Raw genomic sequence first — 19,460 nt, forward strand, 5'->3', positions numbered from 1 at the left:
TGTCGCAGGGTTAGGAAACCTTCATTAAGTTCAATGTGAAATACAAAGTATCTTGTCTCTTCTAAGAAAGACTAAACTAGAATAAGACTCCTTCGCCTTCTGCACAGGGAGGAGCCGCCTTTGTTTGAAGTCCTTTTTTTTTTCCGGAAGAGTCTGTGTATGAGATTGGTATTGGTTAAAGGGCTGGACCAATGTTCCAACCTTAAAAAAAAAGGATAGAGAGTGCAGGATCCCAGGACCCCACCTCTCTAAGTAGAGGATAGATATAAAAGGGGACCCCGTCCAACTGGGACACAGTAGGAAGTTTCTGCTGGGGTCTGCACTGGAAATATACCACTAAATCTACCCCTGTATGACTAGGACCTAAGACAATCAGGACCACAGAGAGTCTACATGTCTGATATCTAGACATGTTCAGCTTTGTGGATACAAGAATACTGCTAGTAATAGCAGCAACAATCCTAGCAGCAAAATGTCAAGGAGAAGATGATGGTGAGTACAACTCCTATTTTCTATCCAGTTCTCCGATGGTCACCTACATCACCATGGATGGGTGCACCTGAAATATATGATATCTCATAGAGACAATGTATTGCATGCAAGCAACCTGTTGCTCTCCCGATGTCTTGGAACCACAAGTCCTGGTGCAATGCTGGGAGTTGTTGTTCTGCAGTTCTGGCAGAGCTACAGGTTGCTGCATCTGGAAAACTAACTTTAGCAAAAGTTTTTACAGTTTGATGTTGGATATTAATTCAGAATCCTAAAAGTCATAGACATTGTGTTTAATGCGTGTATGTACTTGGTGGGTTAAATGTATGTGGGGGTCTGTGAAGGTGATGGGTAGGGTGGGATTCCGCTTTATCCTCTTTTCCTGTATGACTTCATGCATTGTTTTTATTGAAAACATATTATCTCATCATTGCCTTGAGTGCTGTGCTTGGAAATTGGGCTTAAGGGGCAGAAAGTTGCATGTGGTTTTCATTACATTCTGTTAAACTCATCAGATGGGAGGGGGGGAGCTGGATAATAAAACATGGTGGATGATTCATCTGGGAATGTTAACAGATTCCAGTATATAAAAGTCTAGACATAACTTCAGAACTCCAGCATCAGGATGCTAACTTAACATATTGGTCCAAGTTACTACACTGCTGCCACCTGGTGGCCAAGACAGGAATTTCAGGAGAGATGCGAAATCTATTGTTACGTTATACAAATCACAAGTGTTCATCAAGTTACTATTTATAATTTATTTATTCTTTCCAATTTACCGGCTTGAAATTCTGAAACTGTGTAATAGATGGAGTTTCATTTTTTCTTCTTTTTAAGATTTATTAAAGTTCCATGCCAACTATAACTCACTGCCACCTAGTGGCACTCGGATGTATTGCAATGGCATAAATGGGTGTGGTGCAAAAAAAAAATAGTTTTGCAACTATTGTTTAACACCTGCCTGGGGCTTTTGAATTATTTTTGGATACTTTTACATTATGTTTATGTTTTTTTCATTTATTTTTAATTCTATATTATTTTTTTATTGCATTTATTGAATTTGCAAAGTTTTTTTTTTTTTTTCATCTAAAGATGTTTATTGTAGCTTGAGGCAGTAAACGTATATATGTCAGTTCTGCTCTTGTGAGATGATCTTCTCTGCCCCTATTAACATTCCACTTGTACCTGAACATGCCTCATCCTGTACATCCCCATCTGCTTGAAGGCCACGGGTGCCGCCTCCAGCCCAGGATCTCACCACCAGCCTCTACTCCCACCCAGAACATTTTCACCTTCTCAAATTCCATTATTCCTCCTCCTCCTTCCTCTGCCCTTAACGCAACATTATTCCCCCTCTTTTGTCCCTCCTGGATCAAGAGCAGTTATGATGCACATTGGTTTGGAAGAGACCCTAGCCTGGAAAACACTGATCTCTTCCAAATATTTTGTTCTCCTTCCTCCTCCCACCCTCCATTTGGCAGCTCTCACCCTTGTCACTGAGCCTAGTTGATAGGATCCAGATGATGATTTTTTTTCTTGCTTTTAAACCAGATGTAGTTGAAAAAAACCAGCTGTGCCCCCCTACAGTTTAACCCTTGCAGGTTAATGTGAAGGTTATGGTCGCTATAGGATATACGCAGGTGGGATTCCAACTGGAATTCAATTATACTGGTCAACTGCTTATAAGTTCCACACCATATCTTACATTGATCCTCATTTTAATCTAATGAACCCCTCCCGTTATGTCTTTGCAGCCAACTTTTCTCAATGCACCTATGAAGGTACTAGGTATAATGACCGAGACGTATGGAAACCTGAACCCTGCCAGATCTGCGTATGCGACAGCGGAAACGTCCTTTGCGATGAAGTGATCTGTGAAGACATCTCCTGCGCAAACCCAGAAATCCCATTCGGAGAATGTTGCCCAATTTGCCCTGACTCTGACTGTAAGCAATGACGGAAAATACATTTTCTACTTGAATGCATTGCTATGAGGGGTGGTGGCCAACGTAGGCCTTGAGGAACAGTAGAAGTTAGAACTTAAGACGCCATATTGATTTTAATACTAAAACATTCAATAGATTAAAAGCAATATAATAACCATATTATACCACCAGCTCACATGTATCTAAGTTCTTATAGCTGATAAATAGTAACTAAACCCTTTCTCTCTCTACCCTACAGTCCCCGAATCCCAAGTTGAGGTGAGTGATCAGTATCTAAGAACACTCGATGTATCGTGTTTCATGTATTCACTTGCTTTGGTTTGTACTTACACCTTTTTTCTCAACTTTATATTCTTTTCTTTACTCAGGGACCCAAGGGAGAGACTGGTCCACAAGGCGATAGGGTAAGTGTCGGAGATGAGGTCTAGATATCCTACTTGGCCATATCTTGCGGTCTTCTGTTGGACGTAGATGTTGACAAAAACTGACATATGTAATAAGCTGATGACCTTTATGTCAAAAGCTGAGGAGCCTTGGCCTCTAAAACAGGTCCTTACCTGCAGGAATCTGATCCTTGCCCTTAGAGAGTCTAATTCTCTTAAGAAAACCCAAGCGCACAGCTCAGAATTGACTCCATTCTGTCCAGACTTGTATCTAAGACATTCCAGACTTTCTGGGACAATAAGTATCAGTAATTACGTTACAGCTCTTATGTGGAGGTAGTCTCGCTCTGTGATATTTTAATACCTTTTAAATAACTATAAGTAATTGGGAATTTTATTTTTCTGCACAGGGACTAAATGGCCCACCTGGCAGAGATGGCATTCCCGGACAACCTGGAATTCCTGGACCCCCAGGCCCTCCTGGTCCACCCGGCCTTGGCGGAGTAAGTTCCCCACCAGATCATATTTTTGTACCTCCATTTTTATAGACCATTGTTCATATCTAACCAATGTATATGTCTTCTCCTCTACAGAACTTTGCTCCTCAAATGTCTTACGGTTATGATGAGAAGTCTGCTGGTATCTCCATGCCCGGCCCAATGGTAAGAAGCCACTTGATTGCAATTCACAGTTGGCATGATACAGCGATATGGTACTTCTGGAAGAAAAAATTACATGGTCATATCATAGCATTTTAAAGTACCGGTATCTCCAATGTTGGGTGGATTACTATGGATGATGTCTAGAACAATGACTGGGAAAATCCTCTATTAGATGGGACAATATATTAAGGTTGAGATATTTCAGAAGATCCAAACTCAGCATGACTTCTCTTTCTTTTATTTTAGGGTCCAATGGGTCCTCGCGGTCCCCCTGGTCCTGCTGGCTCTCCTGTAAGTATCTACCGTTTTTTGACTAGTAGACATCATGCCACCATTGCTCTCTGAGCAGGATGTATAGCAGAAGATCTAACCTTGCTACACTTTTTCTTCCACAGGGACCTCAAGGTTTCCAAGGACCCCCTGGTGAACCCGGTGAACCTGGTTCCTCTGTAAGTATCTTTTTGCACTCTAGCGCTTGGTGCTCAAATACTGAACAGAAACTTGAATATGTATTCCAATGCAAAATGGATTTGGAGAAAGTGGAAAGGCCAGATCCAGTTAAATCCTATTTGCTCCACGGCCAATGTCAAAAGGCCATTTCTGTTCTACGACCTCGTCCTTGCTGCACCAATATCTATATGGATGACATAGTGTCAATGTCACAAAGAAAGTGACAAAATGGCTACAGACCCAATGAGTCCCTTAACATATTTTGCTCCAAATTTTCTTCAAGTTGGCTCTCATTGGTACTGATTTGCTATATAGGCCCCATACACTGACTGTAAATAAGGCCTTAATCCCACCAACTTCAATCATCATTGGTTGTACCGAGAACAATATGATAACCATTATGTCCCCTTTCGAGTTTTATTGAGACAGACTTTTTTGAAACGAATGCCAGTCTGTTAGAAATCTCCTACAATAGACAATGCAAAAAAACAAAGACAATTGTATTAGGTGGACTACAATATCTGCTGATAGTACATATACAGTTAACTCTACAATAGCTTATACCAGTAGGGCATTGATATAAGTTTTACCCAAAAAGAAGTCTTAATATATATATATATATCCTCTTTTTTAGGGTGCTATGGGACCCCGTGGACCCTCAGGACCTCCAGGAAAGAACGGTGAAGATGTAAGTATTGGACACCTAAAAGGCCAATTTATTTGTACCTTTAGAAGTCCAAATAGAGACGGACCCTTATATTTTAGAGGTACCCAGCACAAATTTATAGACTGGGTTATATTATCTTTCAATAATAAGGAATACACTTTTTTTTTTTTACTCTTTCTTTATTATAGTAGATAAAGTATAGGCCATAACCTGCTTGAACCACCTGCTATAAAGTAGGCTTAGGCCAACCGAGAGTCTTGAGCTGCTTGGCATGCTGGCACAGGTGTACTAATATGACTGGCATATTATAAACATAAACATTTTCATGCCTACTTCACATGAGCTTGACTTTAAGATTAAAAAGGGGTCTTGGATATTATAGTAGATTGCAATAAAGGGCAAATAATGTTATCCATCGGTAGAATTTGTCAATAATTCGTCTTGCTTTCCAATAGGGTGAAGCTGGCAAACCTGGCCGCCCTGGTGAGCGTGGACCCTCAGGCGCACAGGTAAGATTATTCTAATATTTTATTACAATATTTCTTAAGGATTAAAATATAGCAACTCAAGTATATTCACTGGAAACAGAAAGACTGTATGTGCGCAATTATTTCTTGTATATGTACCTAATATGCTCCCACTTGAATTTTAGGGTGCCCGTGGTCTTCCAGGAACTGCTGGTCTTCCAGGAATGAAGGGACACAGAGTGAGTTCAACATCAAGACATCCTCCATATGTTTAGTTATCCTTCAAAAATGGTGCAAGTTCTCATTCCATACTTCTCTCCATACATAGGGTTTCAACGGTCTTGATGGTGCTAAAGGTGATACTGGTCCTGCTGGTCCCAAGGTAAGTTTAGGCTTATGTAGCAATAATTTGTAATGACTGAGTGACCAAAATCTTGAATATTGTGGTCTAAATTTGTTGTTCTCTATCTGTTTTAGGGTGAACCTGGTGCCGCTGGTGAGAATGGTGCTCCCGGACAAGCGGTGAGTGGTATTTTTGGTTCCGCAATTGATAAATTAGAGAGAAAAGCCATAAATATATCTATATGTATATAGGGAATATATATCTCCAGTATATAAATTGGTAATATATTTATATTATGCCTACAGACAGAACACAAATGATGGGTGGGTGGGTGGGTGAGTGAGTAGGCCATGGTAGATCACTAGGCCCAAAGCCATTGTGTATGGTTTCTCCTATATCCAAAATCCATATGGGATAGATCATATTTTGCAACACTAAAGAAACTTAGGTTAAATGGTAACATCAGACACCAAGATAACATAAGGGTTTTAGGGTTCAGTATGTAGACAATTTCAAAATTGTCTTTAACATTGTCTTTGATCTTCTTATTTAGGGTCCACGTGGTCTCCCTGGTGAGAGAGGTCGTCCCGGACCTTCTGGGCCTGCTGTAAGTATATTAGGTCTTTACCTCCAAAAGGATTACTGAAGAATAATGTAAGAGGTATTAATGGGAACTATTTTCCTTCACTTTTGTAGGGTGCTCGTGGTAATGATGGCTCTCCTGGTGCTGCTGGTCCCAATGTAAGTAGCCTTTATTGCTTATCAACTTGGATTATTATTATTATTATTATTATTATTATTATTATTATTATAAAAAAATCTATCATTTTCACAAATCTCATGATAGTTGAAATCAAATGTATTCACATGTCCTGGTAGAGTAAATTCATCTCAGGCCTGGGCCTCAGTTGTAATCACTATCGAACATTGGAAGCAAATGTCTTCTACTGTGACTTACAAATTTTCTGTTATTTTAGGGCCCCACTGGCCCAAGTGGACCTCCTGGATTCCCTGGTGGTGTTGGTCCCAAGGTAAGACTTCCTAAGATGAAGGACACACTTCATATCCACCAATATTTATGTTCATAAACATGACAGCAGGATACACTGCTGGTCACATCCACATATTAGAAGACTAGATGATACTATTTATGCTCCTCAGTGACCAATAATCTGTAACACACAGGGTGATGCTGGTCCCCAAGGATCCCGTGGTTCTGATGGTCCTCAAGGTTCTCGTGGTGAACCTGGTTCTCCTGGCCCTGCTGGTTCTCCTGGTACTGCTGTAAGTGTCCTTGGCAACTTCAAACTCAATATTATGGAATCATCATCAACTAGACAACACAATTGACTGATGTCTTTTCCATTTTAGGGAAACCCTGGTACTGATGGTCAAGCTGGCGGCAAAGGTGCCACTGTAAGTATCCATGATGATTTATAAATTGTTTTTCCTGAATAACCAATATCATGCTGTATACCTCAGTACAAACCACCTACAATTTTGTTGTCTTTTTCACTCATCACTTATATCTCTACCGACATCTTCCAGATATGTTCTTGTCCTGACTAACTAGCTATGTTTCTTTCAATACTATAGGGTGCTCCTGGTATTGCTGGTGCTCCTGGTTTCCCTGGTGCCCGTGGTGCTCCCGGACCTCAGGGCCCTGGTGGATCCCCTGGTCCCAAAGGTAACAATGTAAGTATACCGCTAAAAATATATCCAATTTTTTGTCCTTCTGAAGACATCTTCGGTAAAATGCAATTGTGTTAGTATAGTTGCACACACACCAATCATTGTGATTGTCTATGTATGTTTGCATGTAGTCTTTGGTAGGTCAATAAAGAGGCTCACTATAAAGATGACCTTACAAATTTGGTAACCATTTGGAGATATATTATATAATCCACTTCTGGCATATCAGCAGTTTTTCTACCAGAGTATATAATTGAACATGAAATAAAATTTTACATTATATCTACTCTAGGGAGAACCTGGTGCCTCTGGAAACAAAGGTGAACCCGGTGGCAAAGGAGAACCTGTAAGTATATTCTTCATTTTCACTTTGTAATTTGAACTGACCTGATCATGGTGGAACCAAAATGCTCAACTTATAATCTTCTTAAGGGTCCCGGTGGTGTTCAAGGACCCCCAGGTCCCCCTGGTGAAGAAGGAAAGAGAGGATCCCGTGGAGAACCTGGACCATCTGGAGGTCCCGGACCTGCTGGCGAACGTGTAAGTACACCAAAAAGTCTTCCATCCCAGTTTCATCACCTTGCCAGAGTCTTTATTGAGGACTTTGGGAAGTTTCCAATATGGCTAATATTTACTGACCATTTCACTTTCTTTCACCCATTTTCTCAGTTACTGTACATCACAGATTTTCTGTAGTATGGAAGGCCTAAAAAAAAATTGTAAATGTCTACCATGAAATCTCATTGTGAATTAAACCTTAGGAACCCTATATATAGGTAGATAAATGTAATGCTTAGTGTATAACTTGCACTTTCAAAATAAATTATCATTTTTTTCAAGGTCAACATCCCATACAAGTATTGGTTGGCCCTCTATATTTTTATAAATCCATGGTAAATTGCAGAAATCACATGAACGAGTAAAAAAAAATAAGACTTTGTTGTTCTATTCCCCAATTATAATCCCCATGTCCAATAGGTTATCAGCTTCAGTTTAAAAATGTGGTCAGTCCAATAGAAAGTACTAGGGGAAGCCATTTCTTAGACAAGCCAGACCAGTCTGTTACATAAGTGACATCATGTAAAAAATGTAGTGATGTCACTATTTCCTGCTGAAATGATTGGCTGTCTTTATTGTGGCAATTTAGTATCCAGCCCACAAAATGGCTGCCTTCATATGTCATTTTAACGGCAAGGATCTCATATCCTGTGTATTGTTTTGCAAAATATACAAAAATGCTAATATATAAAAAAGAAAATCCAAAAACAACTTCTGCAATCTAAACCATTGAATACTCAACTACTGTAATATTATTCTCTGACTATAGAGATGTTCTTCAGATGATATATTATCTCCTTGGCCATTTATTGATGGATTCCCCAAATAATTTTTTACTTATACTCATTGAGCATTACTGAAACAAGATGAAGACCATTTTGTCAACCTTACATGAATAATTGGCTTGACATTCAGATGGATCTTGGGCCGTGGTTTGTAAGAAACTGGCCTAACATCAGATTTTTCTTGTCTTCTCATCAGTCAGTGTTATATTATTTAATGTCCACCCCCTAAGAAAAGCTTTTTTGACCATGTCTTTTTCCTTAATAGGGTGGTCCCGGAAGCCGTGGTTTCCCTGGTGCTGATGGTGCTTCTGGACCCAAGGTAAGACGACTATTCCATGGACAACCTAATGTTGACTTTGTCTACATTTTTCACAAAAATTGAGTTTCATTGAATGTTCCACATGGTGGGAAATAGAAGACTTCAATGGCTGACTGTCTACAACTATTACACATTGTTTTTGTGTATACTACACACTTAATAGGGTGTTCAGTTTTTACTACTGGAGTTGGTGTGGCCATCCCCAGGACTTAAAAGTTATGTGCTTTCATTTATCTAAACATTCGCTCTTGCTTTAACTTAGGGTCCCCCTGGTGAACGTGGTCCCGTTGGTTCCGCTGGTCCCAAAGGATCTGCTGGTGAGAGTGGTCGCCCTGGTGAGCCTGGTCTTCCCGGTGCTAAGGTGAGAGATTGTACCAGGACAAAACTCAAAAAGACAGAGAGTGCTACAAAAGTAATTGTATGGGACTTTACATATAAAATATAAAACTTAAACTTGTTTCTTTCTGTTCTACTATTTTAGGGTCTGACTGGTAGCCCTGGTAGCCCTGGCCCTGATGGCAAGACTGGTCCCGCTGTAAGTTGTCGTCCTTATTTTCCATAATTTCATCTACTCTTGTTATACTTGACTATATTTGTATTCTAACCTGTTTTTATTTTCTTCCGTCATAATATAGGGTGCCCCTGGTCAAGATGGCCGCCCTGGACCTCCTGGCCCACCTGGTGCTAGAGGCCAATCTGGTGTAATGGGATTCCCTGGCCCTAAAGGCGCTGCTGTAAGTAATTTTTCATTCTATATACTCTAATATAGAGTATTGGGCATTAATCAACGTTTTTGTACCTACACAGACCAGACTGTTGTGTATAGTTATATTTTTAATATATTTTTGTTACCTCCATAGGGTGAGCCTGGAAAGTCTGGAGAGAGAGGAGTTGCTGGTCCCCCTGGTGCAGTTGTGAGTATCTTGACTTTAGTCCTACACTTGGAATTCTGAAGTTGTCCTAAAACCAAGGGATAGTCAACAGTGAAGCATAGAAATGGGGAATATCTTCCAAGATTCAGATAATACAGTACATGACATATATGATCAGAAGCTCACGGCTACTACCACCTATATGGGAGCGCTGTCCACTTATCCCTCTACCAATCTAGATCTTATATGTGAGTAGCTATCCACACCATACATCAATAACATCAATAACATGAGGTCAGTCCAACTCTGCAAAGTAACCAGACTCATTAAAACATACACTCATGAACTGAAGAGTAGATTGATAGCCTTGGTTAATATATTATATCAATTGTTTGTCCTACCTTTTTTAGGGTGCCGCTGGCAAAGATGGTGAATCTGGTGCTCAAGGTCCCCCTGGCCCTGCTGTAAGTATCATAGTTTCTTACCAGTGCTCACTAGTCTTCATTAAATATTGATTTTCCAGTAGATCTGACCAATGCTTCAATTCTTTTGTAGGGTCCCGCTGGTGAGAGAGGAGAAAATGGTCCCGCTGGTGGTCCTGGATTCCAGGTAAGTCATTGTACATAGAGCATAGCTGCTAACTGTCCTTAATTTCCAGGCCTGAAATCTATGTTCATTGATTTATTTTTCTCAGCCTTACATCATGGCATACATAGCATAATGTCTACCCCAATGTTCTTTGGGGTGGACAATATTCATGTCTTGACCACCTTTAGTAGTCATAACATGATGGCAATACCATAAGCCCAACTTAATACTATTTATAACTGAACATGCTCAGTAGTGGTCCTGGAAATTAATATTCAGCTCTCGGTAACTATGCTGTACCATACACTTAACTATTGTTACTAGTGACAAAAACACAATATTTCAACATTATTTTGAATTTTGCAGGGTCTTCCCGGATCTCCAGGTGCTCCTGGTGAGAGTGGCAAACCCGGTGAACAGGTGAGGATATAAATGCAGGATAAATAAAAAAAAATTATGCCCATTACGGAGTCTGCTACATTTTGCCACCAATGTGGCATCTCCTAGTGCATACCATGTCCAGTATGAATTTATTTACACAATTCTTACACCTCCAAGTCATAAAATTTTGCCAAGAATAATTTTATTATTTGGATTGTACCTTCAGTATTTAGTCCCATTGTGGTTTTAATGATATTAACATTCATCTCTTTAATCATAGGGTGTTCCTGGAGATGTTGGTCCCAATGGTCCTTCTGGCCCAAGAGTAAGTATCATGTATTTATACATTAATTACCATCCATTGACTTCATAATGTCCAATAGTCAACCCTTTGCTACCTGGTCATTGTATAGAAATGGGTTCGTCTAGAATAATAGGGTAATATGTTTGAGTACCTAATAATCCATTCTTTCTTCTGAGGAGGAACATTTATGTTCTGATCAGTAATACTATCAGGATACTCTACCATATTAGAATTTGCAAACCTCAGTAAGAGACCCTACTTAGTTCTTAAACTTAAACCAATTATTAGAGATATTACCCATAATGATGACTAGATTGTTAAATATTACTGTTTCACACTTACTACTTTTGTCTCATCTAGGGTGAAAGAGGTTTCCCTGGTGAACGTGGTGCACAAGGTCCTCCAGGCCCTCAGGGAGCCCGTGGTTCTAATGGTGCTCCTGGTAACGATGGTGCTAAGGTGAGTTTACCTTCTCATGACAAATGGAGAGGGTTCAATTGAATCTTTGGAGGTTTGGTGTAATTAAACACTATTAAGTGGATGGTTTGGGATGTCTATGTAATAGTCTATGTAGGGAGTTTAGTTCATGTCAGATAAAAACATATAACGATAAATATAAAGACTGAAATGTAAAATATTAAATCAAAAACATTCATAGTATGGACCATTAGAGAACCATTATTTTTTGGTTATGTTGGCAGGCATGGGTAGTGGAGCCACATTTATCTGGATTACAAATGATTGGTTTAGTTCCTTATGTTTTCTCATCTTTTCCTTACAATAGGGTGAAGCTGGTGCTGCAGGTTCTCCTGGTGGTCAAGGACCACCTGGTCTTCAGGGAATGCCTGGTGAGCGCGGCGCTGGTGGTCTGCCTGGTTCTAAGGGTGACAGAGTAAGTGCCAATCCACGATTTCTAGGCTACAGTGATATCTGAATATTGTATTTAGTGATCTAAATATTTTTTCATCCACCTGGTCTTTCAAGAAGCTTTATCTCTTACTACAATATTTTACATTATACAGTATTTCTCAATCCTCAAATCTCTCAACCTTCTTCTTCTAGGGTGATCAAGGATCTAAAGGAAGCGACGGTGCCCCTGGCAAAGATGGAGCTAGAGGTCTGACTGGCCCAATTGGTCCACCTGGTCCATCTGGTTCTCCTGGTGACAAAGTAAGTAGATGTTAACTAGGTGGCCCATACACAAAAAAGTTAATACCTTAACTTTTCATAGGAGAGATAATTCAAATAACAAATTCACAAAATAAATAGATACCAAAAGTTGGCCTATGGCAGACATACTTTACTTTTGCATGGGCAACCTCAGCTGAACATCAAGCCTATGTCTTCCCCATGGCATGTTACATATAATGAAATAATTTGAACGTGGTTGATATTCTATCCCCATTTATTTAATCACAACCTATATCCATTATTAATGATATATATACCAGTCCTATATTGGCCCATGATTATACTATTCCAACATTCACCAATGCTAATACCCAATTGTTCTTTTTTACAGGGTGAAGCTGGTCCCGCTGGCGCTGTTGGCCCCACTGGTGCCCGTGGTGCTCCCGTAAGTATCTTCTATAAAATCAATTGACAATCATCATCTTCAGGATCCTTTATTGAATGCCTTATACCAATGCTCTCCTTAATTCTCCCATAGGGTGAGCGTGGTGAACCTGGTCCTTCCGGCCCTGCTGGATTCGCTGGTCCCCCTGTGAGTATTTTAGATATATTTTTTGTTCTTGCACACATCAAGATATTATCATTGTCACCATTTTTACACTAGAAGATGTTGAAACTTTTACACATAGCAGGCAAGCTTATCTACGCCATTATTTGTGAACTGTCCTCAACTTATATCAACATGAACATAGACACACTATGGGTCTGTCAATTTATGCAAACCAGTTAGTTTGATGTTCTCATATTGGCAGTAGACAATTGTGATCAATAATGATTTTTTATGAACCTGTTCAATACACGAAAATAGGTGAAATGTATCACAATAAATTGGCGATTACCTCGCACCTCGTATCTGATATTGGGCACTGTCAAATTATTATGGCCTTTATTAGTCATGGAAACTGCCTCATTCATACCAAGTGACAACCATGGAAATGTAGATATTACCAAATTACTACACATGCTTACCTGTACCTCTCTCTCTTTAGGGTGCTGATGGTCAACCTGGTGCCAAGGGAGAACAAGGAGATAATGGTCCCAAAGGTGAAGCTGGTCCTCCTGGCCCCTCTGGTCCTACTGGTTCTTCTGGCCCTGCTGTAGGTTTATGTTAGATCTATAAAACTAATAAATTCAAGATTATACTTAATATCTATTAATTTATGCCTGCTTTTCTTTATTTAGGGTGCAATTGGTGCTCCTGGTCCCAAAGGTGCTCGTGGTGCTGCTGGTCCCCCTGTAAGTATGAGTAGGCCAATAAATCCATTGGTTTACATTGCTATACATTGGTTTAGCTCCTTTATAAACTCTTATTTTTGGGGTTAGGGTTAGCATTAACTCCAACCCATAAAATATTTTTATCTATTGCTCTTTCCAACCTGTCTCCCTCCATGTTTACTACTACAGTATCTACATATTGCTCAGTAAAGCCTCACATGGCATTTCTTCTGGTTGAGCTACCATTGCCTTGTTAGACTTCATTTCCTGATGTGTACCTTTCCCATTTGTAGGGTTCTACTGGTTTCCCTGGTGCTGCTGGACGTGTTGGACCCCCTGGCCCCTCTGTAAGTACCAACTTTGGCCATCCACATTTAATAACTATACATAGAAATGTATACTTCTATGTTGCTACTGTCTATAGAATACACATACACTGTAAACTATAGCATTAGTGATATAAGTAAAGGTAGTGGACATACTTCTAAATAATTTATAAACTCCATAATCACTTTTGATTCATCTTTAGGGAAATGCTGGACCTCCTGGCCCATCTGGCCCAGCTGGAAAGGAAGGACAAAAAGGATCCCGTGGTGAGACTGGCCCTGCTGGACGTCCTGGTGAACCTGGAGCTGCTGGACCCGCCGGACCCCCTGGCGAGAAAGGTTCTCCTGGTAGCGATGGCCCTAATGTAAGTGTCCCCTAATTGTACAAACATCCCTTATTTTTGATGTAACAAAAATTAGAGCCTTTATGGAAGTCTGGGAAGTACTTCAGGCTTTTGGCCTATGCATATATACCCATACCCTGACAAAAAAGGTCCATGGTGCACAGGGATGGATCTGAAAATTTGAGGTTTTTTTGTTCTTCTAGAGGGTTGAAATATACATTTCTAAAACTCATCTGATTGTGACTCTGTAGGGTCCCGCTGGTATTCCCGGACCTCAAGGTATTGCTGGAACCCGTGGTACCGTTGGTCTTCCTGGACAGAGAGGAGAAAGAGGTTTCCCTGGTCTTCCCGGACCTACTGTAAGTATCATATTGACATAGAAAGAAACACATCAATATTTCATAATGATTTTCATTTCTTGGTAGGCCACAATATGTACAGTGATTCTCCTTCTTAAAGAAAAGAACACATACAGTAAATTGTATTACTCCATAGTGAATCTATCACAAAAAATGGGAGGCAATATCAGACAATCACTTAGTATCTCAGTATGCTTGTAACTTCCTCCACAATCGCACATATAAGAATACAAGGCCAGCTATAATGGAATATGGAATATTCACACTGACCACTATTGACACATACACATCAATGATTACCATGTAATAATACTCATTTGTTTTTGTCCACCTTATCTTTTAGGGTGAACCTGGCAAACAAGGCCAAGGTGGTCCAAGTGGTGAACGTGGTCCCCCAGGTCCTTCTGGCCCACCAGGCTTAGCTGGACCTCCTGGTGAACCCGGTCGTGAGGTAAGTTTTCTATAATATTAATAAATTTAGGCATTGGACTCAATACTCTTAGTTTCCCATCAACACCCTCTCTACTTTCTACAATTTCTTGTCCACTTTATTCTCTAATTCAGTATTTGTGAACCTTGGTTAATGTTCCATCTAGAGTTCTATAGATTCAGGAAAGATGAGCATCATTGATAATATTACATAGTCAACCTGCTTCATCAAAGGCCAGCCTAGTTTGGCCAATGTACATAACAGAAGAAGAAAAATGTAGATTTCAGTAGGAAAAAATGTGAAATTAACCACATTACATCTACGACCTGTAAAGGTGATAAGACATGCAAAAAATTTTGACATTTCTCATCTAATTATAATAAGAAGAAGTTAGAAGAAGATGAAGAAGAAGAATGATAGAGAACCAAAATTTCTCATAAACTGCTCAGGACAAGATCAGAAATTGAGGCATGTCAGACAAGTAGGTCCTCACATATTATCTGTTTTTTTAATTTAGGGCTCTACTGGATCTGAAGGTTCTCCTGGTCGTGATGGTTCTGCTGGACCCAAGGTAAATACCACCCAATTATGAGTTTAGATACATATATTTGGTTCAATTAACTTTGTATAATAAAAAAAATTGAGCATCAATTCAATAATTTCTTCCTTTATAGGGTGATCGTGGTGAGTCTGGACCTGCTGGTCCTCCTGGCGCTCCTGGTGCACCTGGTGCTCCCGGCCCAGCTGGCCCTGCTGGAAAGAGTGGTGATCGTGGTGAGACTGTGAGTATGCCCCTTATTGGATTTGTTTAATATTTTGTTTAATTCACAATAGTCAGATATGAAGATTTTCCAACTTATACTGTTTCTGTAGAGTCACCTATAATAGTGAAGGACTACTGGTGCTGATTTGGTTGCAACACATTTTAGATGTAGGGCTATATACATTAGAATTCAGAAATAATCATTTTTGTCTAGCCTGTCATATTAACAATATGCTACAGATTCCAGTAAAATCTGAAGGAATTTTTTTGACTATGGTTACAAAAGTGACCATCTTATTATAAGGTACCTCAATGTAGCTCCCTCTGCATCTGTGTAATGCGTCATTGCCCAGCCTCTATATTCACTATTAGCCTTCAATTCTCATAAATATGTTTCCACTGCCAGTTGTTGTAATAAACTTTTAGTTAAGGTCTATTAGTTAGATTTTGGTCAGAATTCAATCCACAAAGTCAAGCAGCGCTACTCTTATGTAATTTATACAGGCTACCAACTAAAATGAAGATATAATGTTAGCTATATTGATAGCTCATCCTGTTGTGAAAATGCAAACTAGCAAACTATATTCCTGGTTTCTTTCTATTTGTCTTTCTTAGGGTCCCGCTGGTCCTTCCGGCCCTGCTGGTCCTTCTGGAGCCCGTGGTCCCGCTGTAAGTAGTTCTATTTTCTCCACTTACTTTCATCTTCAGCACGCTTCGTATACACTATTCTGATCACCAATGTATTTTCCATTTTTAGGGACCTCAAGGCTCACGTGGAGACAAGGGTGAGGCTGGTGAACAAGGAGAAAGAGGCATGAAGGGACACAGAGGATTCAACGGTCTTCCCGGACCACCTGGCCCCCATGTAAGTACTGATGGTCAATGAATAACACTTATAATTTACTTTTGAACACTAGAATACAGGACACATCTTACTGAGTGATTTAATCCTCACAGCTAAACCTTTCTGGGTCTTGAACCTTGAAATTTCAGTTCTATATAGAAATAACCCATCTCTATTTCAGGGCTCTACTGGTGAACAAGGTCCATCTGGTGCTTCAGGTCCTGCTGGCCCAAGAGTAAGTATTATTTTCCAGCACATCGCCATCAGCACACAAAGTATAATCTGTGCTGGTAAAGTATGTATGTTAGATACTTATAATTTGATAAATTGTGTGGCTTATAAATTGTAGGGTCCACCTGGATCTTCTGGCAACGCTGGTAAGGATGGTTCTAATGGTCTTCCTGGTCCCGTCGGTCCTCCTGGTCCACGTGGTCGTACTGGTGATGTTGGTCCTGCTGTGAGTATCCTTACTTCTTTAACTTATAGACTAGTCTTTATGTTGTGGTTAATTCTCCTTTGACTAAATCTTTCCTGACTTCTTCACATTCTAGGGTCCCCCTGGACCTCCAGGTCCACCAGGTCCTCCTGGCCCCCCAAGTGGCGGATTTGACTTCAGCTTCATGCCCCAGCCTCCTCAGGAGAAATCTGAAAGACACTACCGTGCTGATGATGCCAACGTAATGCGTGATCGTGATCTGGAAGTAGACACCACCCTCAAGAGCCTGAGCAAACAGATTGAGAACATCCTCAGTCCCGAGGGAACCAAAAAGAACCCAGCCCGCACCTGCCGCGACCTGAAGATGTGCCACTCTGACTGGAAGAGCGGTAAGACTGGCAATTGAAGATACAGATATTTGCCATGACCCTTACCTTGCATGTATTTTCTTTGAGAATTTTTTTCATGTTAAATCAACTTCATAACGGCAATCCTCTTCTTTTATACAGGAGAATATTGGATTGACCCCAATCAAGGCTGCACTCTTGATTCCATCAAGGTCTTCTGCAACATGGAGACTGGAGAGACCTGTGTGTATCCTTCTCAATCCGCAATTCCACAAAAGAACTGGTACACTAGCAAGAACCCACGTGAGAAGAAGCATGTCTGGTTCGGAGAGACAATGAGTGAAGGATTCCAGGTACGGAGGAGTATAATATGAAATTGGATCCAATAGAGAACTTCAAACTGTTTAATATTTCCCTAGCAATTCTGGATTACATTAGGTCCATAAAATATGTTCTGATTTATTGGGAAGTATAATAAACCTATATTTCTTTCTCACTCCTAGTTTGAATATGGCAGTGAGGGATCTGACCCAGCTGATGTTAATATCCAACTTACCTTCCTCCGCCTCATGGCCACTGAAGCTTCTCAGAACATCACCTACCACTGCAAGAACAGTGTGGCTTACATGGACCAAGAAACTGGCAACCTGAAGAAGGCCCTGCTCCTCCAAGGCTCCAACGAAATTGAGATCAGAGCAGAGGGCAACAGCCGCTTCACATACAGTGTCACAGAGGATGGTTGCACGGTAAGAAAAAGTCATTCCCTACTTGGTATCTAAGATGAGAATGACTGATTACATGATTCTATTCCCTTGTACTAGACAAAAGTCCTACCTGAAAATGCCCCGTTTTCTTTCCTATAATAATATGTTAAAGCAATATACTAATGAACCTCATTTCTTCTACAGCAACACACAGGACAATGGGGTAAGACCGTTATTGACTACAAAACATCAAAGACATCACGCCTGCCCATCACTGATGTTGCACCCATGGATATTGGAGCTCCAGACCAGGAATTCGGAATTGAGATTGGCCCAGTCTGCTTCGTGTAAAAACAAAACACAAATACCAGGACAGGAGAATATCTCATGCGGACTTGAAATTGTTGTTCCTCTCATCTCTAAAACTTTTCTTGTTTCCGTAAGCATTACACGAAAAAACAAACAGATAGTCATGCTTTGAAGAACATCTCTCAAAGGACAGACCACACCCGTGTGTGTTGTGTTCACGGGATGGAGATTTGTCACCTCTTCCATTATCTGTGTCCCTGCTTACATTGGCCTTCCCAGAACCTTGAAGATATCCTTTCCCTTTGGAAAAAATGGAAATGTCCTTTATTATGACTGTCCCCGGATTTGAGATGATGAGAATGTTGGATCAATGATCCTAGAGCAGAAGAGGAGAAAACCAGCTAATTTCATGTAATGCACCTTTTTTAAGAAAAAGAAAATGTTTTTTTTTTGTTTTTCATTTGTTCAGGTGGCAAAAAAAATAAATATGAAAAAATAAATTTTAAGGTGTGTGGAGAGTGTTTTGGAATCATGAAAAAGTTGGGTTTGTCCTCTGGGTGTGAATGTCTCTTTTCACTTCTTCTCCATCATTCTTTAAGTTCCTCCTCCATGCTAAGCTTCATCCTTGCCATACTGAAGGTCTCACCAAATATGTTCTTGATGGTTCTTCCAGTGTTAGAAGGGTCAGCAGTGTAGAGTATTAATATGTGTGTTTTATTTCCTGAGACTACCTCACTGTTATGTCCCATTCATTTGGTGCTAAGGTCTCACTGCTTCTTTGATGGTCTCCTCAATAGCTTCAGTTTTTGGTGCTAAGCAATAAAAGGGATATACTGCCCATATTTATCCCCTGACTCCCCTTCAACGTAAGGAATTTAAGGTGCTATTTTTTTCCCATCTTACCACTTCCCATAAACCCCTTTCCCGTGAACACAAGGTCAGAAGGTCCTGTCTGTGTTGGTGTAATTCTCACCTTGTTTTGCTTTGTCCTCTTTGTCTTCACCATTGCTCTTTCTCATTCTTCTTCCTCCTTTTCTTTCCATCTTTGTCCAAACCAAAACTAGACAGTGCTACCATGGGGTTTGAACTGAAAAAAACCAAAGGATCTGTACCTGTTTTGTTATTGTATAATAATTTGAGATGTTTTTAATTATTTTGATTGCTGAAATAAAGCATGTGATATGGTCCAAAACAGTCAATGTGATCGGTGGTCCTTCTCTATCCAACAACTATCCCATGAACTCTAAATTGAATGTAGCTGTAGTAGGGTACAAATTTTAGAA

At 40.1% G+C, this 19,460-nt stretch overlaps 1 protein-coding gene and 1 long non-coding RNA gene across 2 annotated transcripts; one reads left to right on the top strand and one right to left on the bottom strand.

The window, feature by feature from the left end:
- Positions 1-289: 289 nt before the first annotated feature.
- On the top strand, positions 290-18,683 carry COL1A1 (collagen type I alpha 1 chain). Its single transcript, XM_075846341.1, has 51 exons — positions 290-492; positions 2,247-2,438; positions 2,677-2,696; positions 2,807-2,842; positions 3,232-3,324; positions 3,415-3,483; positions 3,730-3,774; positions 3,879-3,932; positions 4,568-4,621; positions 5,056-5,109; positions 5,253-5,306; positions 5,396-5,449; positions 5,545-5,589; positions 5,964-6,017; positions 6,107-6,151; positions 6,388-6,441; positions 6,596-6,694; positions 6,782-6,826; positions 7,007-7,105; positions 7,395-7,448; positions 7,535-7,642; positions 8,711-8,764; positions 9,027-9,125; positions 9,246-9,299; positions 9,400-9,498; positions 9,625-9,678; positions 10,047-10,100; positions 10,192-10,245; positions 10,591-10,644; positions 10,886-10,930; positions 11,270-11,368; positions 11,694-11,801; positions 11,972-12,079; positions 12,432-12,485; positions 12,579-12,632; positions 13,090-13,197; positions 13,283-13,336; positions 13,609-13,662; positions 13,845-14,006; positions 14,237-14,344; positions 14,688-14,795; positions 15,292-15,345; positions 15,449-15,556; positions 16,153-16,206; positions 16,295-16,402; positions 16,563-16,616; positions 16,731-16,838; positions 16,933-17,206; positions 17,327-17,517; positions 17,668-17,910; positions 18,073-18,683. Exons 1-51 carry the CDS (start codon positions 411-413, stop codon positions 18,217-18,219), a joined length of 4,335 nt encoding a protein of 1,444 aa, XP_075702456.1. The 5' UTR covers positions 290-410; the 3' UTR covers positions 18,220-18,683.
- On the bottom strand, positions 11,578-14,329 carry LOC142666339 (uncharacterized). Its single transcript, XR_012851662.1, has 3 exons — positions 14,204-14,329; positions 13,070-13,222; positions 11,578-12,068 (listed from the first exon to the last, which is right to left on the bottom strand). It is a non-coding gene; the product is annotated as an uncharacterized LOC142666339 (long non-coding RNA).
- Positions 18,684-19,460: the final 777 nt, after the last annotated feature.

Source organism: Rhinoderma darwinii, chromosome 13 (assembly GCF_050947455.1).
Source record: "Rhinoderma darwinii isolate aRhiDar2 chromosome 13, aRhiDar2.hap1, whole genome shotgun sequence".
In the NCBI taxonomy this organism is placed as follows: domain Eukaryota; kingdom Metazoa; phylum Chordata; class Amphibia; order Anura; family Rhinodermatidae; genus Rhinoderma; species Rhinoderma darwinii.